This window comes from Anarhichas minor, unplaced genomic scaffold, assembly GCF_050575085.1.
Source record: "Anarhichas minor isolate MPS153535 unplaced genomic scaffold, ASM5057508v1 ptg000011l, whole genome shotgun sequence".
Taxonomy (NCBI): Eukaryota; Metazoa; Chordata; class Actinopteri; order Perciformes; family Anarhichadidae; genus Anarhichas; species Anarhichas minor.
The window spans coordinates 12,160,430-12,187,099 of record NW_027466457.1 but is presented as its reverse complement, the minus strand read 5'-3'; the positions used below and the strand labels follow the sequence as shown (position 1 = coordinate 12,187,099).

The 26,670-nt window shown below is 43.7% G+C and overlaps 1 protein-coding gene across 1 annotated transcript; it reads left to right on the top strand.

Annotated features, from left to right (window-relative positions):
- Positions 1-1,337: 1,337 nt before the first annotated feature.
- Positions 1,338-26,418, top strand: ppm1h (protein phosphatase, Mg2+/Mn2+ dependent, 1H). The gene is made up of 10 exons (XM_076089452.1): positions 1,338-1,689; positions 8,566-8,731; positions 11,850-12,206; positions 17,182-17,294; positions 17,440-17,524; positions 17,732-17,850; positions 22,512-22,575; positions 24,416-24,523; positions 25,257-25,408; positions 25,776-26,418. Exons 1-10 carry the CDS (start codon positions 1,457-1,459, stop codon positions 25,921-25,923), a joined length of 1,545 nt encoding a protein of 514 aa, XP_075945567.1. The 5' UTR covers positions 1,338-1,456; the 3' UTR covers positions 25,924-26,418.
- The last annotated feature ends 252 nt before the right edge of the window (positions 26,419-26,670 follow it).

Sequence of the window (26,670 nt, the reverse complement as noted above, 5' to 3'; positions counted from 1 at the left end):
ACTTAAAAACAAGACAGTGATTATTATCTAGTCTCTCAGTCACAGTTAAGTTACAACTCTGGACAAATGCAAGATGGAAAGCAACAGATTGAAATTGATTAAATATTGCATTTTATATGTTGATGCAAAAGTTAACTGTACTGAGCATACACACAAACCAAGACAACTGCATGGCTTCACTGACACAGAAACAATGTAAGCAATAGATTTGTAAAAGGTATTAGTGGTGGGGAGGGGTCACATCCCCTGTGTTCACAGGTCTAAAGCTCACGTCACCCTTGATAATAATAATAAAAATGACAGCATCTCAAGTTTGCTCTGAAGCCCTGCAGTTCTACTTTGTTCCTTCTATTTACCCTGGTTCAAGCTAGACGGCACATTCTGGGAAGACGAATGAGAAAGGACAGGTGGGTACGCAGCAGTCTAAGCTGTTCAATGTATTTAGTGTCAAGAGCACTAAACGAAAGACAAAAATGAATGGGGATTGACATGAAAGGATAGGATTGTATAAAGGTATGAATATTTGACTGTGTTTAAAAGAAAACAACCCAAAAAAGAAACATAGGCCTCGGCTACTCAACATTGTTGAATTTTGAGAATTGCTTAAAACCCTGATTTTAAATTGATAGTATGTCTCAGAAATCTGCTTCAGAAGATCATGCATTACTTGTTTGGGGGCTCAGGGACCCCAGCTGTAAACATGGCTAAATACATATTGTGATTTTGTATGCTCCAGGCCTAACTGTGATTGATGCTGATAGTGTAATTATGCAGCAGTATCCCTCCCAAATCCCAAATGATTATATTTTAAATTCCTTGTATTGGAGTAGGCTGCTATAACAGTAAAGAAGCCTAACAGGGATTTAGACCTCTTGGATTCTAATCTCAAACATAAATAGCATCACTCTGTAGGATGCCTTTAATGCCATACTGGAGCCTACGTTTCTGGGTGAATGACATTTTTGTCAAACCAAAGAAATAGCCTGTTTATTCGTGCATATCTCTGACATATGCTACATGAAATATCTGCTTATTTTGAGAAAGAGATAATCTTCTAATCATTTTGTGACCTGTATGATCCGAACAAGGAAAGCCCAGTTCGATGACTGCGCCCATCTGCGCTGCACCTTGCCCAGGAGGTAATCCTCACTCCGGGATTACGCAAACTTTGACCTCCAGCACAGTCAACAGTAAAGCTCCTCAACTGAGATGCCTGTGCGACCAAATCCACCAGTGGCAACCGGTTTGTTGTCACATGACCAGCGTGCCTGCGCCGCTTGCCTTGAGTTGTCTTCTATTTCCGCGTTCAACCGAAGGGAGCGCTGGGCTGAATGCGTCTTCACGGCCGCTCTGAGTCCACCTTTCACGCCGCGGAACTGCGTCGCCGTGCGGGGATCAATTGGGCGGGGGGAGACTCGCGCAATCGCATCGCCTGGACCCACGCTGCAGTAGGACCATGCTCACGCGGGTGAAATCGGCGGTGGCCAATTTTATGGGAGGTATGATGGCTGGTGGCTCTAACGGTGACCACCCCGGCGGCTCGGATCTGCCGCTGAAATACGCGTACAGCAGACCGGAGTTCCTGGGACTATCGCCGGACGAGATAGAGTGCTCGGCGGATCACATTGCGAGACCGATCCTCATCCTGAAGGAGAGCAAACGGCTGCCGTGGTCCACCGGCTACGCAGAGTGAGTAACCTGTATGCGTCCATCTTTGCTCGCACAGCACACAAGAGCATCCTTTCCAAGTGCGTCCTTCCCCGAAAACCCTGAGATCACTCATCAAGGCGTAAACATGAGCACCAGCCGCTTTTCTTATTATTTGTATTATGGCATGATTCACATGGAGCCAACACTAGAAATAGGCCAAAGTGAAGCAGCATGGCCTTTCAGTGATAAACATCACATTTGCCGATAGGACACAAACAGATAAGGTCTCTGTAATCTAGGCCATAAAGGAGTGCTTTATTATTGTGATGCAGTACTAATGATGCAAAAACACCTCAAGCTCGTTATAGGTGCAGGCTCACTGCAAGACAGAAGATCATTGTGTTGTTGTTTTTAAGAAATTGAGATGAACAAACTGCACCCGTTGAATAGTGATTTAATGGAACCTGTATGTATGAGGCTGGTCAGGAAAGCTCGCACAAATAGGTAGAAAAGTCACCGAGTTTACCACTTCACCTGTTTCATTGCTATGTTGTGCGCATAGTATTAATAGTACTGTCTCTCGGTAAAGCCAGTAAAACTTGACCGTGTACTTTAGGTATCTTTGCTCCTGTTCTTCTTGTCAGACACTAAAAGCCATCCTCCTCCATACTTGACACCTGAGACCAGAATCACAACTGGACCTGAGATCATCCGTTGTATTATTGATATCACATCTTATCTTTGGGCGTTCACAATCCATTTGGCTCCTCGCACCTTCCTGCCAAGGCTGTAATACACTGGCTGTGTGTAATTCTAAAAGGACATATTATAAACAGCATCCAGTGCAGCAGCTTGACTCACTAAAAGCAAAGTTATTCCTTTGCTTCTATAAACTGTGTCGATAGTACGGCAGTGCAGCTGCAGAAGAAGATGAGGAAATGCAGACTTGCTGGAATATTTTTCCAACGGCCAACAAACAGGAGAGGGAGCAGGAACGACTTCATTTGCATGCTGGTGAGAGCAGCGTGCTGTGCACCTCGAAGGGCCTAAACGAGACCTGTACTATACGAACAAAAACCTTTTCGCTTCATGTAGTTTACATTCGCCTCCGACAGGACTCGACTCAAAAGTAGGACAAGCACTTGCTCTCATAGTCGTCTAAACGCCCGAGAGCACAGAGTCGCAATCACTTCTACTCACGCATTCCCACATTGAAGTATCGGGGTGGTCTCGGGGTGGTCTGGTGATTAGCGAAGGCTGTCTCATAACTGTAGAGGTCACAGTTCAGTCCTTGAGGCGATCCTATCAACACGGCCGTTCAGTGCCCTGGATCTATAAATTCTGTTTTTGTTTTTTTCCATGACATGAAGTCTTATCATCACGCTGTTGATATGCTGTGATGATAGAGCGCCCGTTTCCTTGAGCTTCATCGTTTAATCGATGATGTTAGACATTAAGTGGGAACGCTGCGTGCAGACACTCCCCATTATCTCTTTGCATCTAATGTTTCAACTTCAGCCGTCCTGCTGAGAACCCAACGACGTGCAAGTGCTGGTCATCTGAAGTCAGCCAATGCAGGGCTTCGACACAACTGACCATGTTGTCAGTCTCATTCCCTCACTCCTTGATAACATTTCTATTGATTGACCTTTTGATTAATTGACTGTTTCAGTACAAGATAGGTCTATATGGTCTCTGCCTGAAGAAATCCTTTGATTCTCATACACGCCCTCCGCTATGCTTCCTCCTCTAATCTGCCATGAAGAATTTTTAATCTCAAGACAGAAAAGAAAGGAAACCATCACCCACTCCTATGTTCTAAAGTAGGTTGCATAATTCTAGTTAAAATGATAATACAGATTTTTTTGTAATTTTCTTGCTAATTGTGTATTTCATTATTAACTCCTAATGATTGCTAGTTTATGATTAAAACACAAACCCAATTATTGTGCTGGGGTTTCTGTTTCTTACTTAAACAGAATGAATAATTCTACAGGATCAGTTGAACAGCCCTACTTCATGAAGAGATGTCATGCTGCTACCAGGAGTGTGTGTGTGTGTGTGTGTGTGTGTGTGTGTGTGTGTGTGTGTGTGTGTGTGTGTGTGTGTGTGTGTGTGTGTGTGTGTGTGTGTGTGTGTGTGTGTGTGTGTGTGTGTGTGTGTGTGTGTGTGTGTGTGTGTGTGTGTGTGTGTGTGTGTGTGCCAGCTTGGCGTAGCATCAGCCAGGACTGAGCCATACTGGGGATTTGTCAGCAGCTGGCTGACCAGCGGGTTTTGTTATTGTGAAATCTTACTGCCAGTGGAGAAATACCGAGTCCATATGAGATGATATGATGTGAGGGTTAACAGGGTCAGATAGCGATGGGTCTCTGGGTTAGCCGTTGGGGGTCATTTCAACATCCTGACTGCTGAGGTTATCCTGGCTCACAGAGCTGCTCCCCGTGGAGACAGGAAGAGCAGTTCCACGCTCCACGAGAAGGACTCTGATTCCCCCCGTCGCTGAAGTGGGTTCACTGTCGGGTCCAGTGAGCACAATCATCTGAAAGGATCAGTGACTATTGCTCACCGTCTTCTCTTCTCCGGCGCACTTTTTGCTTTTCCTTCCCCGGTTGTTTCCCACCCATTGTGTATACACCAGCTCCAAACACGAATGATTCTGCCCTTGTGCACTCAGTTCGCTGTTGGGGTGCAGTTCACAGTGCTGCTTTGCATTTCCAAAAAACGAGGCGGAAAATGCGTCTGATGCCTTCAGTGGAGTTAAATCAGGCGCGCTCTCTCCAGGAAGTCAGTGTTCGAGCTTGGGGTCGACATCGCTGCCAAGTGACAGTTGACATACCTCAATAAGGTAATAATATGACTAGTTTACATCACTAAATTCCGGCTAGTGTACACATACAGCAGTTTGTACACTCTAAGTAAGTCCTGGTCCCTTCCTCTGAATTCTTTGGGTGCAGTCAAATGAAAACGTGATCAATAAATCCCTCAATTAACTGAGAGGTAAATAGATTATGACAACAATCATTACTTGCAGCCTTAGTTACATGACTACTTAACCTGGTCTATACTCATACCTTCTGGATGTTTACATTGATATTTGTGTTGGACAACTTGGTTCCAGCCTCCTCTACCTTTTATTTATTTATTTTTTTTTTTTAGCTCCAAGCTACTTTCTAGGAGGGAGACCAGTGATGGGACGAGAGGCGAGGCAGCGAAAAAGCTGTGGTCTGATAAAAGTGAGGTTCAACAAGTTAATCAAGGCTGGCAATGAGCATAAAATATAGTAGACAGACATCTCTCCAGTGGTGGAATGATTGATGCCGAAGCCAATTCTTTAGAGTTTCAACACGGTTCAAATGGGCTTCACCTTCGCTCCCCCTCTCCTCCACGTCTTTCCTCTCGTCACCTCCTCCAGCCTGCTTGTTGCAATGGGAGCGTAGTGGCACTGAGAGGGAAAATGAGTTGTGACAAAGCTTCTCTTTCATTCATTATCCCTTTCGCTCTACTGACCCAGTACCAACACAACTTTGCAACCTCAGCAGCAGTCCTATCAATACTTAATCAATAAACTGAACACGAGCACCACCACTGCACACCGTATGTTTTGTTTGTAGAGTGACGTACTCAGTATTGATATCTAAGTTAAAGGAACAGAGATAAGAAAGTAGATGTTAAACAGTATGAAGCGGGTGGTTTTGAATAAACGTAGGGCATGTGTTTACAAGATTAAAAAGGGTAAACACAACACAAACCTGTCTTTAATGCCGGTTTATCCATAATACCACTTGGTTTTTCTTTAGTCTTTTCTCCTATTTTTCACTGTAAAGGAGCTAAATTAAGTCAATGTGGAGAGGAAGCACATGACCACCACTTTTTTTTTGTTCTACACACAAAGCTTGCCACTGCTTAATCACATGATACAGCACATGTTCTGGTGTTGTTTCTGCTACATCAACACGGCCGCATCGCTCTGAGGCAGAAACAACGTAATGCTGCCTCAGTTCAGGGCCAGCTTTCCTCAACCTGAGGCTCAACTACGAGTTAAGATTGAACGAGACTTGTTACGCACTTGCATAAGAACACCGTCGGATCATTCTTATCCTTATCTTAAATGACTTTTGTGAAAACTGAGACGTTGCAGCAGAAAGTACAGTAGAAAAATAGATGCAAAGGAATGTAGCAAATAAGTATTATTTAAACATAGCTAAAATCTGCAATAAGAAGTTATGCAAAACATTTAAAAGGGCCAATATAGATATAAAATATGTGGCAATGACATTGGAATATGAAGATAGGTTTCAGAATGTCCCTTAAACGACCCGGTGGTGTCTGATAATGCCTTTGGAACAAAACTTCAGGTCATGTGTTGCCGAAATAGAAAGAGACTCCCACAAAGCAGGCACACGGTAGTTTACAGCTCTGACAGAGTAATTAAGGTCATGCCATCGTCTCAAATGGGAAGAAGTGAAATGGGGTAACCAAATATGACAGCCCTGCTCTCGGACACAGCCCGCGCCTCGGGGTCTGGATGGCGTCTCCTCTCACATCAGAGATGAAAGGCTCCAAAGCTCAACTGTCTTTAATCTTGTGACCGTTCCAGGGTCAAATGACCGCGGCTCCCTGCAGTGCTTTGGTCTCAGACACGCATGATGGTGTCTGAGGTTTGTGGCCTCTATTCATCGTATGAAGTTAGGGGAAGGAGTTGAACACATTACCTACACATCACATACTGTATACTTGCATAACGTGACATGACATCATGATAACGTTATAATTGACACACCCAACACACGTTTTTACTGAATAGAGCAGGAACGCATCATGATATAAATGCATTTACAATGTAGTATTATCAGGGATCGGTGACTAGAAAGCATTAATGCCGATCTCTTGATCGCATATTTCTTACTGAATATCTACCAGTGACGATCGTCAGTAAAACTTTATTTCACACTATGATGGTTAAACTGTGTATACACACTGTGATGGAGGATCCATGCGGCTCACTGATCAACTACGGTCTGTTACACCACTAGGCAAATTCGGTGTTTCATGTAAACCTGTCTTATTGACACACCGCAGGGAGTGTGTGCTATTATTAGTTTTCAGGACAGGGAAGTGGTGAATAGCCCATTGTGTAAGACTCTAATTAAAATCAATCTTACTGAGCGAAGGTCTGCCCAGTCAATATCCTGTCGCTTTTACAACCCACAGTGTTTTCTTAGCTGGAGACAGAGGGTCTGTGCTCTTCATTCCCAGGACCAATTAGGATTATTTATATAAGATCCTCCACAGGGAAGTAGTCATGGCTGCCTCTCATATCAACAGGTAGCCTTATAATGTCTCATTTATTTGATGTGAGTCTCACTTGAGACATTGCTTAAAGAGACACACTACCAGTCTCTGAGTCTTAAAGCATAATAACTATGTATTTTTATGACAAATGTCTGTTGCCATAAAAAGTGATAGAATTCCATTAACAAAAATACAAATTTCGCATTTTGTCCCTGTCCATCTAACTTCTTGAGCTCTAATTATATAAGATACCATGTGCACCGTTTTAATAGGGCCACTGTAGACTTAGCATCTCCTACGGTGTGGCTAAATCCAGAATGCCCGGAGTATTGTGAAGCAGCGTGTGTTTGTCTACGACTACAGCAGCTCGCAGCAGCAGTACACCATCTGCCAGGGGTTGTATAATACATATTTACGTATCTTTCTGTCCTCTCACCTACATGCGTGGGTCTCAAATTTAAATGTGTATTCAAAGAGTGTGTATTTAGCTGACTTTATCTCACATTGTCTCCCTTTTTATTATCGAAAAAATATATGCTTGCCATGAAGGGAAACAGAAATTGAGTTTGTAAAGGGTTTATACTCCTAAGAATGTCATGTGGATTAAAGGTCACAGCTCGGAGGAGATTGCTATATGGAGGATATTGGAGCCCTTGAATTACCTGCAGCTGTGTCTCACCTTTCACCACCAACATTCAGGACATGTGCAAGTATAATCCAAGGCAGCTGTTATCAAACTGTTTTTGTTTCTGATGTGCTTGAAATGATTTGAGTGGAGAGGACAACAGATGTCCGTTGTTTTGGTCCCATTTAGTCGATGTCCCCACAGTGTTACATGCCAGGGGAGAACACTGTATTAACCATTTCTTCCTCTAAATACCCTTTTGATTTTGAATCTGTTTTCCAGTGCAGAGAAACGCAAGTCTTATTGAACCACAACAGTGCTGTTTGGCTCTAAATATAGTGGGAACCCGATTCTTTGTTGTACCCTCTGCAGTTAGATTGAATAGGTTCAAACGGTGTTTTGTCAGCTGATATTGCCTGATCCAATTCCAATAGTGCTGACCCTAGACTAACCATCTATTTCCATTTGAAGTCTTAAGTGCAGCTTTGCTAAAACAGCATTGCCTGTTAATATTTCAGCTTGTTATAGGCATTATTGTACACTTGACACTGAAACAGGTAACTGTTCCTGTCTTGTCTTGTTGCTCAGAGTGCTTTGTCTCTTTCTGCTCTTTCCGTTGACCCTTGTTCTGTTTTTTAAAAATAATTTGAATAACTTTTCATAAAGAAGACTTTCTTTAGCCTAGAAACATGGAAGACCATTAAAAAATATTGAGTAGTCCTCTCAGCCATCTGACTGTGCGGAGTATTGTATTTATTATTCAAACTTCTGTTTAGTGCACACATCACTCCCGCCTATCTAGCACTACTAGATTTAGGGATTTCGTTAATTTATATGGTCAAAGGTATTGTAATATATAAGGCTTTTTAATGTCATATCCCTAATTTCTTTAATATCATCTTATATTGATTTGTAATTAATTATTATTATCTCTTTATCTTTTATGTTATGTGTGTTAAATTCCCTGTTTTCTGTCATTTTATCCCCTCTACATTTAGGGTGATCAATGCAGGAAAAAGCACATTAAATGAGGACCAGGCCTGCTGTGAGGTGCTGGTGGTGAAAAGGAGACCTGCAGGAATCTCCACACCCAACCGGACCCCTACGACCCGCAGGAGGTCTTCCCTGCCCAATGGAGAGGGCTCGGGCCCCCGGGAGTGCCCGGTGAGTCAAACACACGAGTCTGGTTCCATCAGGAAACTTTCCACCATCTCTGACATTCTGCAGACACATTTTATGACCACGGGAGGTGAGGAGTGAAAACTGGAGAACCAGCGTGCAAAATACCCGGTGGCATCGGGGGGGGGGTGCCTAGTGCTCCAGTGTTGTGCTGAAGTCTTACACGGAGCCAATGTGAATAGATTTCATGGATGCAAGTCAACGCAATCAACTAGGCTTCATACGCTTTGCACACACATCACCAAAGCTAATATCGTTAACAATACGGCCACGCACACAACCGCTTACTAATTAACTACTTGCAACAGAATTCACACAGCACCCTCACCTCACTCTCTCCCAGCAGGTCTATCACAATTCAGTCACAGCAACCATGGGCTAGAGATCGTGAAACATTCTGTTACCTTGAAAAGATCCACTGTTTTTAAGGTTGTACGGGGCAACATTAGGTTTTATAAAATACACAATATTCACACTGCCTGCCATTTGTAACAATGCCACCCACGGAGGAAGGCCTTAACAGAACCAACCCGGTATTCAATGGCAATTTAAGAGGAAACAGATCTTTCCCAAGACGCCCCCAAAGTTGGACTCTTGAGACTTTCAGAGGGTCTCGAGAGTCAATCAAAGCCGTATTTCTTACACTGTGGAGAATAAAATACAAACCAAAGTAAGATTAATTGCTTTGCTTGTACGTGGACAAATATGCATGCTGCTAACATCATGATTTCTGGGTATTGAAGAAAAATTTGAGAAAAAAAACAATAAAAAAAACTTCAGTGAGGTGAAAATATTCTTTCTAAAAAAAAAAATAGTTAAACAAGTCACGTTATTCCTTAATTTATTACATTTTTAAGTCGAAATTTCAAACATGACTAAATAAGAATTTAAATAATAATAATTTAATGTTTCAGTTCAAGTAAAAATGTTAATCCTGAGCCATATTTTTGATAACATGTCAATAGGGTCACAGACTCAAAGCGTCCACATTTTAGCATTTATTCACTGATGAAATGCAGGTAATGGTCAGAGTGGATGTAGTCCTTGAATGCCCCGGGGGGCTCTGCTGTTGGGACCCACTGTCCCCTCATCCAGTCCCATCAGCGGTTTACTGGGGCGTACAGCACAGCGTCCTTCACACATCGCAGCCTCGGCCTCCAGCAGCTCTTGACAGCCACTAATATGGGCAGGCGGATACGAGTACATTTGCTCACAGAAACACACAGGCAAAGTTCAACACGTGTCCTTCTGCAAGTACAGTATGCTGTGTACAATAAAGTAATACTGCTGCTAACATTTCTCCTCAGCCCACCAGTACTTTACTCAAGCCCAGCCAGAGCCTACAGCAAGCTCATGCAAGTACCTCATGACTCACTCCTGCAGTGATACTAGACCGATAAGAGTAGTGTAGAGCCTTTGTAGTGCTTATTTGCTTGCTTCATAGGCTCATGTTGTAGAACCTGCCTGCACTATATTTAGAAAATCTGATTTTTAGTGTGTGCAGAAATGTATGCCAGCAATGATCCCCACACGGTGACCAGAAAAATGCAGTATAAGCTCTGCCTCTGCAGAACAAACAGCCCTCCATTTTCCACTTTACATAATTGTTATGGCATGATGAAATATGTGCAATAGCAACTCAATGTCTGTACTTTAATGTTGTTTGACGTAGAAGGGAGTTAAATGTGCATCTTAACAGAGTGGACAAAGCATGGCCATTGGCTCCAGAAGGGGGACGGAAAAAAATCACAGAGTCCCTGCACTTTTTGAAGGCGGCAAACTTAAAGATGTGCGACGATTGAACTGGATCACAAGCCACATTGTCTAAAATGCTATGTGGGAGGGAGCACTTTGTAGATCAACACAGATGACAGTATCCAGCTTTGGAACACAAAATCTGCATATTTCAGCATTGATCCCAGAGCATTACATTAACATCAACATCATAGCAGACCAGGTTGGGCAACCGCTGCTGGATGAAGGGTACTTTTAGATCACAAGACGTCATTGAATGGGAGCCTCAAAGCGTTCCCTCTGAACACCTACAGCATGGGATGAATTTAGATGCAGTGTCAATAGAATAGAGCTTTCGCCCATGAAGTTTGTGCAACGTGGGAATCGTTAATGTCTGCCTGAGGCGGCTTTGACACCTGGAGCGCGTAGCTTTCTGTTGGAGTCTCCCTGCACTCAGGGCTAAAGTCGGTCCAACCTGGTATTGAACAAGAGATTCTATTCTTCTGGTCACGGAGACAGTATACATCAGTGTTTCCCAACCTTTCTGCTTGTGACCCTTTACACAACTATCTATTCATTACCACCCCGCCACATGCTGCATACTAAATGTTGTGTGTCGTTCCCCTACATGTAGAGTGCTTAAGAAGTACAACTATCCAGTATATCGCAATAAAAAAACTAAGTTTAGAGAAAAGCCACGTAGAGCTTAAATATGTTTGTTTTGTTTTTCTTAGTTCCTATTTCTGAAATGTACAGTATCTTGAGATTGAATCCCTCCAGGTAAGTAACCACAGCAGTCATTTTGGATGATGAGTTAATACATTTCATTCATTTTGATGATCGTGAAAAATACTAATACAAACCTAACTCTTGGAGTAAGAAATATTTGATTGGCTCATGTCTACTTCTGACTGTTAGAGAACCTGTTGAACATTATTAATAGGGAACCATGTAGACACTGATTATTTAATTTTTTTTGTGGACTACAGGTGACAATAAAGACTTCAAATACAATCCATGACTAGTATTCTCAGCTGACAAACGTAATGATCATTCACACAGTAGATGATGTTTCTCCATTGAAAATAAATGGATTTTCAGTCGCTAGTTGGATGAGAAGTGAGAATGCAAGGCCTGACAAGGTCAACAAGACAAACTTTTATCACGTTTGTCTTGTTGTCTGTGATTGTGATGCGTGTCGAGATGGATGCCTCGCCTTCTATTGCAAATCAAGTCTACTTACGGGTACAAATAAAAGTAACCTGACAGAGCTCCTCTGATTACATGACACATCCCGTAGATGCAAATATTGACACAATGGATTAACGTGTCATCGTCTGATGTGTGTTTGACTCCTATCTGTATCCAGGAAAGCTCTGACAACCTCACCTTCATCTACTGGGCGATGTTTGATGGCCACGCCGGCTCTGGGGCGGCTGTAGTGGCTGCCCGCCTTCTACATCACCACATCGCCCTGCACCTTCAGGAGGTGATGGAGATCGTCTGCAATCCGAACCTGACGACCCCCACGTGCCTCGGGGAGGAGCCAATCAATCACCACCTCACCCCGACATCCCAGCGCGCCCTCACCAGGGCCGCGTCCCTCCGCGGCGCCGCAGGAGCTCCCGGCTCACCCAGCACCCCACCCACGCGCTTCTTTACCGAGAAGAAGGTCTCACACGAGAGCCTGGTGGTCGGAGCCATCGAGAATGCTTTCAAAGACATGGTAAGAGGCGTTTGCAATGAAAATACCGTGCACACCATTAAAATTACAGAACACGGAGGAACATTGTTCCCTTAAAGTTCCTTGTGCTACTTCAGTTAGTGATTTCTTTCAATTCCCAGAATAACACTGGACATCCCCCCCCCCCCCCCCCCCTGTTAAATCGCCCAGAGTTGTTGCCTCCATTCCTGGTTTTATGTGTATTTGGAGAAAAAGGCCAGGCATGCCCTTTTCTCAAAATGAAATTGCTTGGAAGCAACGATATGCTGGAAAAATGAAAGACACAGAAATGTCTGTTAAATGCAAGCCTGCAATCAAACCTGTAAGTGTTAGTCTTAGGTTTTTTTGATGCATGCATTTGCCATTTCCTTTACAATGAGGATTCGAGCTGCACCTCACTATTGTTTTTATTGTGGAGTAATCCAGTGATTATTGTCTTGTAATCATTTACCAAACATTGCCCATCACAAGTTCACAGAGGCCATGGTTTACTCTCATGGAAGAATAACCAGAAACTATTCACAATTGAGAAACTGGAAACAGTATTTTTTTTCTCATTATGTTTAAAAAAAGTACTTCAACGCTAAATTGATTATGAAAATAGCTAATTTACATTCTGTCCATTGATTAAATCGACTAATATACACAAATATACAATACATAATGTATTCATGAATAAAAGTGAAAAAAATGAAGCAATATGCAGACTTTTGGGTATGGCATTAAAAATAGAATAAAACTATATTAACCAAATAATAAAATCATGAATAACATCTATTAGACGCCTACTTTTGTGTTTGACAACAGACCAAATGTAATCTGTGATGTCCTGCTGCTGTAAACCACAGCCGCCTGGTCTTAGAAACAGGTTACACCAGACACACAGAATTATCTTCCAGTAAGGTCAACACTGCACCAACGCTTTTGAACGTTTGTGTTGTGAGTGAGATCACTGGGGGAGGTTAAATCAGATCTGGCAGCTCAATCGAATTAGAAAATACAATTGCATAGTGTTTCCACCTCTTTACCACTAGATGGTAGTGTGCAATTACCTATTCTTACCAAAGTACATGGCCATACAAAGGGAAATAAGAGTATTGGGGCAGTTATGGCGTGTGCAGGTGTAAGTAATGGTTGTATGAGGATCAGTTAATTAATTGAGGTCTATTGTGAATTTATGGTTAATGATGATGTGATTTTTGCTTCAGAGTCATGAGGATTGTGTGTTGTGAACTACAGTTGCACACTGTTGTTACGTCACGATGAAATTTGTTAAAATAGCATGGCAGTAATCTGCACAATTCAGTTTTTTTTACATGATTCAGCATAAAGATTCAAATGTTACTGGAATTAGGATCCACTTTTAATAGTAAATAGTAGTTTCTTTGCTGCTTCTGTGTTTTTCTCTCTTCGTTTCCTTGTCAGAAACGAATCTACTCACGGCTCCGAGCTATCAGCAGACATCTATGCCTCACTCTGCTTCCCGTCTCTTCACTCGCGTGCCTCTCTGGCTCTTCATCCCGCTCTGAATCTGCACTCTACCCTCTGTGTCCTCTCTCTGTCTTAAAGGGGAATTACACTGAAATCCACCATTTCAAACGTTGCAGTCACAATGTACCTCAATCTCTGCAGCTACAAAGCTCTCTAATGGTGGTCTAAAGTTGTTCTTCAGAGAACTGTACTTTCCAGTTCATTGCTCAGTGTCTCACTAATTGTAATTGGAGCTCATAGGCGAGATACAATGCTGTAACCACCTGGAAAAACAGTGTCTACTTTCCTCCACAGCTGTCATTTATTTTTATTTCAGTAATCATTTTTGTGAAAATTGCAAACTGCTTCACATGGTACACATCTCCACTTGGAACCCAACTTCTACTTTTGCTCAGTAACTACCCAAAAGTAGATTTTGGCAGCATTCCGCCCCCCCGTCTTATTTTTTTTAATGAAGCTCATTCTTTAAGAAAATGTCACTAGAATCCTGGGGAGGTTTGGTATCACTCTAAATCGTTGTCTCAGAGGTCACTGAGTCTCTTTATCTTATCAGCAGGATCCGCCTTTAATTTCTCTCTGACACAACTCACTGCATTCCTGTGGAAGTGGCCGGTGTGTATGAGGCGGCTACTGAACACTCAGGGGGGGGGGTGTAAACACCAAAAACAACTCGGAAACAAAAGGTGGGCCCGTTTCAGAGAGAGGGGAGATGATTTCACCGGCCTCGTATGATCGTCTTTAGTATAGAACATTTATTTGTAGCCTCTCTAATTGGTGTTGTGTATATGCGTGTGTGTGTGTGTGGGCAGGTTGAGCTCCACTTGTGCAGACTGCCACTTGTTGACATCTCACCATCATGTGAATGTTTGATGCCTCACTTTATGATGTGTGCTATCAGCATTCGTTGAACATTTTGGGAAATTTGCTTATTGGCTTTTATTCAGCGGACAGTTAGCTTAGCTTAGCACAAAGACTGGAAACTGGGAAACAGCTCGCCTGACCAGCCTATAAAGCTCAGTATGTCATGCCATATCTTATTTCAATAATCTGTACACACAGTTACCAATTACCAATTACCACAGTTGACACTGACTGATACTTGCAGATAAATATCTCAAAACTAAAGGCACAATCTGTGTTTGTTTTTTTGTTACCACATTGTTTAGAACTGTTTCCTCAACTATTTACATCCTCCCTTGTTTTTATGCTCTATGTTAAAGTGGCTTTATTCCACATTCAGAGCATTATTATAGCAGCAAACAACTTGCTTTGTAAAGATAAAGAGTGCTGCAGGGATGATGTATTTTTGTAGGCCAACCCGGAAGTTGGCATCGCCCTTATTGCCCTTGACGAAAAGTGAAAGAGATTTTTCCATTGGATTTTGAATTTTTCCTAACAATGTGTGTTATTGTGCTCTATATTAAAGGAGCATTAGCTGGAGAATTTGCCCAAAGGTGCTTCTGGCCCCTTCAAAAACAGCTGATGTGCCGCCGATTTATCAGTTGGAATGATTGATTCAGTTAATTACCGTCAGCAGAGCTTTCCATCTTTTCTGACGTTCGACCGGTTTTTCTGCCGTTGCTCTGTTTTCTTTCTCTGTTTTTAGAACTAATAGCTTTAGGGTTTTTATACTGAAAACTCACTAATGGATAACACAGCAAACAGCATGGAGACGGGTGTTTGGCGTGACCTGTGGCTCATAGGTAGTACGGTGACTCAACATCAGCTTTTGCCAAAGCAGTCGAACCTTCTCTTCTTCTTTGTTGCTGGTAAGCTGAACAGCTTCTACGAAGATGGTGGCCTTCAAGACAATATGTTGAATAAAATAGTTTATAAAAGCTATTAAACATTCACTCACATCTTCTATGAGCCATTGGACATAATGAGGGGTGTTCTTTGGTGTGTCCCTGACGTAGATTTCAGTTTTAACTACAGACTAGTTATTTTTGTTGTAATGGATGATGTGGTCATATGATGTCATGTGGGACTCTTGTGGAATTTGGTCATTCCTGATTCGTCAGTCCTTAGTCGTTGGCGTTTGTTTTTCTTCTTTCAAGGACACAATAAAGAGTTTAATTTGAAGAAGTGCAGACACCGTTTTGTCTCCGCCTTTGGGTTGTTTTGCTCGTTAGATTCCTCTTGGCGGAAGTGGGGAGGAGAAAGGTGTAGATGTTTATGCAGACATTTTCATTATTCAAGACTTTGCCTGCAGCAAGAGGTATTGCAGGATAAATATGTATGGCTCACTACGGATTCATAATTCAATTAGGGTGAAGGACACATTTGTTCACCCTCTCCAACACACACACACACACACACACACACCGTCCTCCATACTCCTTCATGCCCCCTCCCTCTTTGAAAAATGTGCACAGCAGCAACAGTGGTATGTGTGTGTTTGTTCTGTAACTGGACAGGAAGATGGAGTGCAGGCCTTCAAAAACACACATATGCACCCAAACACACGCCAATTCTGTCTCGTACAAAACAGTCAACACAAAAATGCACACAAATGTCTGAAGTCGCACACACACACACACACACACACACGCATCCGGTCCCGCAAATGATTGCTTTCTATGCACACACATGCAGAACTGTCTACACGCACTTGGACTCACACACATCCGTCTTTTCTGCCAGACACAAACACGCGTACATTTATGCCCACGGTCCACCGCTGTCTCCTGACTCTGCACACATTCACGCGGTTGTAATCTGATACAGGTCGTCCGCAGCGGGAGCAGAAGGCGACGTGCTTTAGTTGGGGGTGACATCCCTCTTGGGAAAACCGGCTAGGGATGGCCCTTGCTGCCAATGTGTTCGCCAGCATTTTACATCCTAACTCAATCTGTTGATGGTTGTTCGTGACGGAGGGATGAAGGAGGAGGCGCCAGAGGGGGTCATGCATTTTTCCGGGATTACTTCCTGCGTCTGTTTTGCCATTAAAGGCCCGTTGGCATCAACAGTATCCACAGAGAGCATAAAGAGGGTTAAACCATGTGTAAAAGCAGCTTGGTTCAAATGTATGTTTGCATTTTGATTAATTTTCTGACGGGTTAATTATTCATCTAATTAATGAATTGATACAGTAGCATGGGTTTTTTTTTCTAATCATTTTTTTTTTGGTTTAATTAGCAACAAATGAATCTGGGCTAATTAACCGGTGTAATGACCAACGGCCGCTCCAAACTTTCCCTCCTATCCCTTTGGTTTCCATTCTGCTTTATCGCTCCTTGACTTATGATGCTATTGATGAATGAATTCATTATGGTGCTATAATTAATAATAGCATCACGGTGGGTTTTAAGTACCAGCGTAATATTTGACTCAGTATCAGGTTCTTGCTGAAATGCTTTGTGGCGCTGCGTGATAGGAAAAAAGTTTTTGAAGGCTGTGATGATTAGAAACATGATGATGTGGGTTTGGATTATGTGCTCTTGGTATTAATGTGTGTGTGTGTGTGTGTGTGTGTGTGTATATTTAGGATGTGCAGATCGAGAAGGAGAAGGCGGTCTACAACGTCTCAGGTGGCTGCACTGCTCTGGCGGTGGTGTATTTGCTGGGGAAGCTCTACGTCGGGAACGCTGGAGACAGCAGGTGAGACGCTCGCGTGGACATAATGAGTGCACTTTCACACATGCACGAGCGTCTTTTCTCTGTCGCTCACCTCGTCGTGCCCTGCAGCAGCCAGTGTCCCAGTTTGAATAAACAGAGATTTGTTGCGTCTGGTCCTCTCCCTCAGAGCTATCATTATCCGGGCCGGGGAAGTCATCCCCATGTCAGCAGAGTTCACGCCGGAGTCAGAGAGACAGCGACTGCAGTTCCTGGTAAGAAGAACCTTTCTCAGCTGTCGGATATTAGCAGAGCTGACCTCCCCTCCCGTTGAGATATACCAGCTATGCTTTGCTCTGTCTCTCTTATACTGCCTGCTCTCTTTGCCAGCTTAATAAACTGGAATTGTTTTTCCTATCCCCAGGGTATGTCAATCTTATTCTGTTTCTGTTTTTTTTTTCTCCGTTCTTTCCGTATCTCAGGCCTACATGCAGCCCCACTTATTAGGGAACGAGTTTACACATCTGGAATTCCCGAGGAGAGTTCAGAGAAAGGAGGTCGGGAAGAGGATGCTGTACCGTGACTTCACCATGTCAGGATGGTGCGTGACTGATTTGTTGATTTTTGACTGATTTACAGATTGAATTCTTCCCTTAACGTCAAATGCAAAGCACAAGTGACTGTTAGGAAACTACACTAAAACATATTTGTTAAAAATATGGTTACATTTTTTACATCTTTACACTTCAAAGTAGTTTCTGCTTGCCAGCTCATATAATTATGCCTTGCCAAAACATAACTTTGTGATATTATCTGCATTTGATGGATTTCCTATAACGTACAATCTCCATCCTATTGAGTGTGCAGCAGTGTATAAAAGCCATTCAAAGCTTCACTGTCAGAAGGAGCTCCATGTAGTCGCCTTGACATTTCTGCTTCTGTGCGTGAGAGGAAGGTAAGAAGGAATGTGTGGGCACATGAAGGACAGCTCTTTATCTTAGAGTGGAGAGAGGGGTGAGAAAGGAAGAAAAGAGCGAGGACAAAAGGACTGAGGTACGAATGGAAATGTGGAGAGGAGATAAAAGGAAAGGAAGAGACAACAAACTGAGGGAGGGAACGAGTGCATGTGCAGCTTGAAGTGTAAACTGGATTTTTTTTCTCTTCAAAGTGGAAAGTTGACCTCCTTTACACACGCTGCTACTGAGGTCACTGTAGCTTAAATGATTATCGGCTGCATTCTCAGCAAACAAAGATGTTTAGCATTCAGCTCTATGATCTATGTCTGTGCCCGAATTCTACGTGGCGCTTTACCACAATAAGAAATACTCCATAACAAGTAAGTCCTGCATTCAACTATTTTCTCCCAGTAATAAGAGATAGTTGTAAAAAGTAAGTGTATTTACTCAAGTAATATATTTGCAGATGGATCTGAGATACTCTATGTAGATTCATGCTACTTCTACTCCACTCCACTACATTTATGACAGCCCGACCCTTGAGGCCTCCTTCTAAAGACACTTTCCCAGAATTATCATTATGTAAGTAAACATATAATAATGAATTTAAGCACAAACATGGCTATTTAACGAGATCTCAGAGAAATATGTGAAACGACCACAACCTCATAACAGCACATTACGTGATGGTGACACGGAATGTGTAAAATTACGAGCCACCACCACAAAAACAATTTAACTTTAGCTTTAAGCGACAAAACCACTTAGTTAGGTTTAGGAAAAACATCATGGTTAAGCTTAAAAAAAGGTCTGTCAAATATCTTTACATGTCACGAACGTAGCATCGCAGTAACTCAACGTGGGACACGAACACTCGTCTTGAACAAGATCTCCTGGTTGAAAGTCCTGTGTTTATATTTTCTTTTCTTTTTCTTGTCGGAGCATTTTATTCATTGATTGCTGTCGGTTTGTAAAGAGAATTTCAACAAATATAACTAGACAGGGTTTCTGTAATACATTGCCTACCGTAGCTTTAAGCACAGGACTTTGGTACCTGCACTTAAGTACGTACTACCGCTGGTTTTTGCTCTGGTTATGAAGTTATTTAAAGTTCTTTATGCTTGAAGTTTTGTAATTATGTCTACCCCATGTAGAACATGTGTTATACACGTACTGTATGCGTATGAGTGGGAGGTGCAGGCGACTGATGAGAGATGAACAGGATGTGTGTTTGCTCGGTTCAGCAGATGTAGGTCAGTCAGTGGCTGTGTTCCTTTTCGGGCCCAGGACTCTCATCCTGCCGCCTGCTTACTGTCTCCGCAGCGCAGACGGCCTGTGATGTATTTTTAATCAGGTTAAACCCATAACCCAGCTCTGCTCGTACCACCCGGACTAAGTCTGGGTCTTAAATTAGTACCCTGTCAGCCGGCGGGGCAGATTGCTCTGATGTGCGTGGGTGTGACATAATTGTGTCATCTTGTATAGGTGCAGTTCAGATGCTCTACAGGTACAAATGATCTTCTTTTTTTTTTTTCATGCCTCTGCAGCTTTCTGCAGTACACTCTCCCGTCAGTGTGTGCAGCCGATGTGCCCACTTGCTGCGTGTGTGTGGGTGTACGCAAGCATCCTATTCCCTCAAAGGCATCGATGATCAAGGCCACGCTCTAATGAAGGCATACAGGCCACGCAGCCCACCTCTCTCTGTCTTCCTCCCTCGCTTTCTTTGCCTCACCCTCCCTCGGCCAGTTGGACGCTTCCGCGTTGCGAGCTGTAATGGCGGTCGCTGTCCAGGATGGAGGGCGGCGTTGTATGTACGGAGTGATGGATGTTGAGCGGTCGGCCGCGGCCGACGTGATCCAAGCTCCACGGCAACGAGGAAAGGTGGGGAAGAGGGTGAGCTAGAGAGACAGAGAGAAATGTAAGCTGCAAAGATAGAGGAAAGGGGGGGGGGGTGGTGTTTAGGCCTCATCGGAGGGCAGTTATAAATGACAATGCACGGCGCTCAAGCTGTCTCTCTTTGGTGCACACGCCCAACTCCTGTAGACAATGAATGTCTCCTGCTCCTCCCTCTCTTCTTCCCTTCTTCTCCCATTATGCTTTCGTACCGATATGACTGATGCTATTTGGAGAGTCGTTGGATCACTGTCATTAACTCTGGCCTCGCTGTGCTCCGGAAAGCACCACTCAATCTTACACAAAAAAAAGCCCATCAAGGTTGGCCAGAATGTTTATCTGAACCCAGCTGCCAATTTGTCCGATCCATCCGGCACTGACACAGGCCCTCCGCAATGTCACCTCAAAGTCTGTCGACGCCTGTGTGTGTGTGTGTGTGTCTCTGCTTGTGTGCGTTTCTGAGATGTACAGCACGCGTGCAGATCGGGACACTGAGCACACGCTGCTAATGTTTCTCTGGCCCCCCTCCTTTGCGCCGAGCGGAGGTGACATCACTCCGCTCCTGCCTGTCTCTCGTCACCTGCAGAGAGAATGATACAACCCCGTCCCCGTCCCTGCATCCCTCTCTTCCTCTCCCATCCCCCACACTCTCTCTCTCTGTCTCTCTCGGTCACACTCTGCAACGTATCAGGCGACCAAACAGCCCTCGGATGTGAAAGCGCTCAGTGTTGTGGTCAAACAGTGCGGTCCCTTGAGCAACTCTCCTTGCTGTTTTTTGGACTCCGTGCCCCAGAGCGGGAAGCAGGTATCATAACAGGATTAATGTGTATCCCTCTCTTTCTGTCACACACTCGTTATCTCAGGCCTGACAGGATGGATTGGCTGTAAACACAAATCTCCAGAGGGAGACTGTCCCCGCCAGCAGGCTCTGGGGATTTCAACCAAGACCTCTTTGAAATAAGGACATAAAGAGTGCGTCTAGTTGTATTTTTTTTTTTTAGGAGACTTCACTTCTTGAAGGTGAAATACTCAAATGAATGAAGTTTTGAAGCGATATGGCAGGAGAAAAGGAGTTTACCTTCCTTTTATTTAAATACAGGGCGAGACCTGCACCAGCTTAATTAGAGCCTCTTTCAATGCTCAGTTCAAGTTTTGCATCATCAAACTGCTGTTTTTAGAGGTTTTTCCACACCATGAATATTGCAAACGTTAGTGAGGAAACTCTTCTACGGCTCACCGCTCTGAAGAGTCTCAGGTCTGCAAACTCTATTTCTGTGTTTGCGGGCTGCGTTCGCCGTGATAGTCCTCGCTCTGCACACTGTTAAAAAAAAAAGTGCTGAGTGCAGCAGTATAGCGCTCCCCTAAGGTGGAAACATATGGTCTCTCTGAGTGGAACTAGCAGTAATGTAAAAAGCATCCAGGTCCCTGCTAATCTGCTTCACAGCAGCTGAAATACATTGGATAAGGTGTGTGGGGCGGGCCTGGGTCACATGATATTTGCAAATAAGACTTTAGCTTTATTTTAATCAGCTTCTCAGACCAGATAGCTGTTGTTTCTTTATTTATCTATCAAAAGCATTACAAATGTACTGTAAATATTTGTGTGACATCTCTTCTTACGTTTCCTCCAGTATATAATAAAGAATAACTTGTGTTTCTAAATGTTATTCGATCCAGGTGAGGAGGCCAGATTTTTCTTGTGGGAGTTGTGAATGGAAAACTTTGTGCTGGCAGTTCTTCTGGAAATTGGCTCAAATATGCAATGTTTCTGGTACTTTATAGTAACACAGCTGCTCCTCTGAAGTAAAATTACACTCGCTATGAGCAAGACTGCTGGGTTTCTACTGAGCTACAGTAATAGAGGGGGAAGTGTATCTTAATTAAGACCTGGCATGAATACATACAGTATTATACAGTCTTTTTTCTTGTACTGCAGCTCTGTCTGGTCCCAATCTGAAGACGGTAAATTATTCATCAGATGGGGAAGTTTAAACACTGCTCTGAGAGCAGGGGAATGTAAACGTGGATACTCTTGCATCATTTAGCTGCTTTACATCCAGACCTTCAGACACACACACACACACACACATGCAGTCTTAGAAATTCCAATATTAAACCAAGAGTGTCTCATACATGCATAGACGTCTCTGTATTTGTCGCTAGGGAGACTTTTACAAGATCGGTTTGAAAGAAAAAAAACTATGCTAAAATATGCTAAGGCTCTGTGATGTCTGGGTGGATTTTTTTTTCCCGTCGCCGTCTCTCTTTTCCCTCCTAGCATACTCTTTCTCTCTGTGCCAGTCGGCTCGGCAGCGGGGCCTACGGGGGGGGCGATGTATCTCCAGGGCACGTGTGCGCTGCCTGCCGTAAACCAAAACCCCATTAAAGTGTCCTCTCTCTCTCCTCTGTGCAGGGCGTATAAAACCATCGAGGACGATGACCTAAAGTTTCCCCTGATCTACGGCGAAGGGAAGAAGGTAAGAAGTGCTCGGCAGCCGCTTGAGTTATTCCCTCAGACTTGTGCGCCTCGCCTGTAATCAAAGCTCACCAGGGCACCATTAGTCAGCCCCCCCCCCCCCCCCCTCTCTCTGTGAGGAGGAGCCAGCCAGTGGAAGACCTTCCCGGCCTCTTTTTCCACAACGATTCCCATCCTGCACCAATATGGCACAGAGAATACCTCCGCTCTAATGGACTTTGTGCTTTTATGTCCCTCAGCAGGTAAAAACGAAGCACTAACACAGCTGAGAGTCAAAAGGTGGGACTCCCGCTGGAGCCACCCGTTAGATGTGATGAAAGGAATAAAGTGACATATGTTAATTGGAATATAACGTCGCTAAAGCACTGACTTGCAGGAGAATCTCTTTAGTGTAATGACACGTACCACAAAAGAAAATGTCAAGCTCGGCACAATGACATTTCCCCTCTGTGATGCTGCACATGAGGTGGCGTGCAGCATCTTGTCCTTGTTGCATTGTAAAGGTCAGAGGGGAAACATGATGGATCTGAATATGTTCTCACGGTGGCCTTCCCTAGTTTTCTATTTAACACAGACAGATGGTAGATTTATCTTTGAATGATGACAGGGGCAGATGTCGCACCACAGTGCTCTCCGCCTGCAACCACATTCGGGTTTACCCCTGCACAGTTGGCCGTGCCCACGTCGCGTCCCTCTCCCTTTGAAGTGAGACACGGAGATGGATGGCTAGATAGAGCGAGGGGGGGCTTTGTGCGAGGCTGAGGAACGCCAGAGCACTTCAAAGCCCGGCGCGCAGCCTGCTGGGCCCCAATGCTCAACAATTAATCCCAGGATGTTTCCCCTTCTTTGCCGGAGGAGCTTTGCCGCCACTTTTGAAACGCTCTCCCTTCACCGTGTCTCCTTCTCTCTGCCTCCACTGATCCAGGCCCAGTCCTACCAGGCCCGACTCGCCCTCATACTCCTATCCCCGGCCTTATGTGCTGCCCTGTCTCATGAGCTGTACAGTAGATTCAATTAGCCCAGTTCCCTCAGCCCTTCGCCAGCATCCGTTTTTAGAGGCGTCGGTGGCGACCTGTGCCGACAGTAGGAATCAAAAAGGAGTTTCGCACAGCTTACAAATGAGTCTGATGGCGTCTGGGGCTCGGGGAACGAAACTGGAAGATGCCGACGACGAGCTTGTGTTTATCTGCCTAAATGCTGCTCATCCATCCAGATAAAGATTCCCACTGAAAGCCGCCTGTATCTGTCAGTGTAATGCCGCTAGGGACGTGTCATGCAGGTTATTCTTTACAATTATCAGGGATGAATGCAATAGGCTCACAGAAGGTTCACTGAAGCCATATTGTATTTTAATTAACTAAGTCTTAACCTCATCCCAGGTGCAATATATATATATATATATATATATATATATATATATATATATATACTCTTAGTCAAAAACATCTTGCTTCACAGTTACACACATACACTTCTGAAACCTGCCAGATACAAAATGGTAAAAGTTCATTAGAGCGGTTTGGGGTTCAACCTTCAGTTTACTGTACTTGGCTTTTACTGTGCATTTGGGCTGCACTCTAATACAAGTTTACCTCCAAATAAAATGGTTTGATTGTAATTTGGCTCAAACTGTTGGCTTGTCTGGTCGTCTGACTGCTTGTGTTTGAGTTTATTATAGCGATGAGAACATGTCCCCACATCTCAGAAATCACTCAAAGTACGATGTTATCATAACCGACAGATATGACGGCCATCAAAATATCAAACATCATCAAAGATAAAGTAGTTCTAATAAACTCTTAAATATCCGTTAAGCTTTACATGCCTCTGATGTTTTGCAGGCTCGTGTGTTGGCGACCATCGGGGTCACCAGAGGTCTGGGGGACCACAATCTCAAAGTGCACGACTCCAACATCTACATTAAGCCCTTCCTGTCCTGCTGCCCAGAGGTAGGAGTGAATTCTGTGCTTCATTATGTCTCGTTCACATTATCCTTTCTACATAACATAAAGAGTGCGACTACTAATTTGAGAGCTTGTGCCAGACAAGAGTTGCCACAGTAACATATCTCTTTGGATATCTTTGAAAGATTGAGGGGGAAATAATCATAGCGTAATCTGAACATTCAACGTAGAATTTATGCCGCATTTACGTCATATTGTTGCAACCGTAATAGGCCCCTTTTTCACAGCAGCCACTTTGCCATTAATGCAGGGTAAACGGGTGTAATTAATAGAACTGATCATGGTCCTGGACGACAGGACCATGTCAGTCATTCCACTGAGCCAGCATGCACATTCCACTGAGCCAGCATGCACAACACCAGAGCCATGGCCCATCTCAATGGAACAGGGAACGTAGAAAAGAAGGTAAAAAGATCCACAGACATGCAAACAAACTGGTGACAGACTGGCTGCAAATGCACCACTGCTGGCAGCTACATCACAATTAAATCCAATATTAAAACTAATACAATAGATTCAGATATTCTATTCTATAATATTATTTCCTCTTGTATAATGCGTGAACACTTCCCATCCTGCCAACTTTGCGTGAATACAGCAATAGTGTCTTGTGTCACAACTTCATAGAAAATTCATAAAACAGGTCCAAATGATTCCTAGAAACCAAGCATCTTTCATCCCTTGCCCCCCCCCCCCCCCCCCCCCTCTTCACCTCCAGGTTAAAGTCTACCCTTTGGCGCAGTGCGAGCATGGAGCTGATGACGTTCTGGTGCTGGGAACCGACGGTCTGTGGGATGTGCTCTCTAACCAGGAAGTGGCTGAAGCGGTCACTTGTTTCCTGGCAAACTGCGACCCCGACGACCAGCACAGGCACGTTCGCTCATCACACAGCTGCAGCCGCCAGCCGGGGCTGAACTTCCTCTCACCCGGTCTTATTTGGAGAGGATGAACACTGTTATCTTGTTGTAATTATGCAAATTTTCAAACATTTAGATAAGCAATTTCTCTAATGTTAAGGAAAAGCTTATAAGACTGTTAAGGAGGCGCTCTGACTCTTCTTCTCCTGTGAGCTTAGTTTTTCAAAGTTCAAAGTCCCCCCCCCCCCTTACATCTGTCTGCTCTCAGATGTACTTAGTTAAATACTGTGCTTAATTATAATCAGATTAGACCATTTATCTTATTGTTTATCACCATGCTATGACTACGCCTTAATCATTTATCACTTTTGTTCTGGCAGGTACACAATGGCAGCCCAAGACCTCGTAATGAGAGCACGGGGGGTGCTGAAGGATCGGGGCTGGAGGATATCCAACGACAGATTGGGCTCTGGAGACGACATCTCCGTCTACATCATTCCCCTCATGTACGGCAACAAGCAGAACTAGCAGAGCTACGAAAATACAACCACCACCGAAACGTAACCCTTCCTTGACCCCCGCAGTTCCCCTCACCCCTTGGTCTCTTTATAAAGTGCTCTAGTGTGGACTTCCTCCTCTGCTGAGGGATCCAAATGTCTCTGGTCAGAAATGGGATTTTTCTTCTTTTTTTTTTTTGTCCAGGCTGTTGTCAGATCATCCTCAATTAGGGTGATCTATTTTTGTCTGGTCCTTTTTTTATAGTAAAGAAACGTAAAAAGAGCTTGAGTTGAAGGTACTGATTTCCCCCCCCCCAATCCAGAGGAAGCCATCATGAACCTTGTTGTGGGGCGATGCCTTTAAGGCTGAGAGCATATAGACTCATGGAGGAGATGGTGATGTGCATCTCAGGATTGCAGTTACTAACTAATGCACAATTATTTATAAATGTGAAGATGTAAATACTCCAAGGTAAGACATTTGATAAGTGTGTTTACCTGTACAGTGTAACCCCCCCCCCCCCCCCCCCCCCAAAAAAAACACTAACCTGAAGACTGATGTCCTGCATATATGAATCACACCTCCTCTGTTCCATGTAGAGCTGTTAAATTAGCCGCGTTCAGTCATCTGCAGTCGTGAGTCTGTTGTCCAAAAGAAAAACGTGAAATCCTTCTATAGATAGTACGTCAGCTGTTTTTCCTGATACTGCATATTTGTATTAATTTGCACGCCTCGTAATTTGCAATTCAGTGCTCGCTACTTAAGAAAATTCCTTTG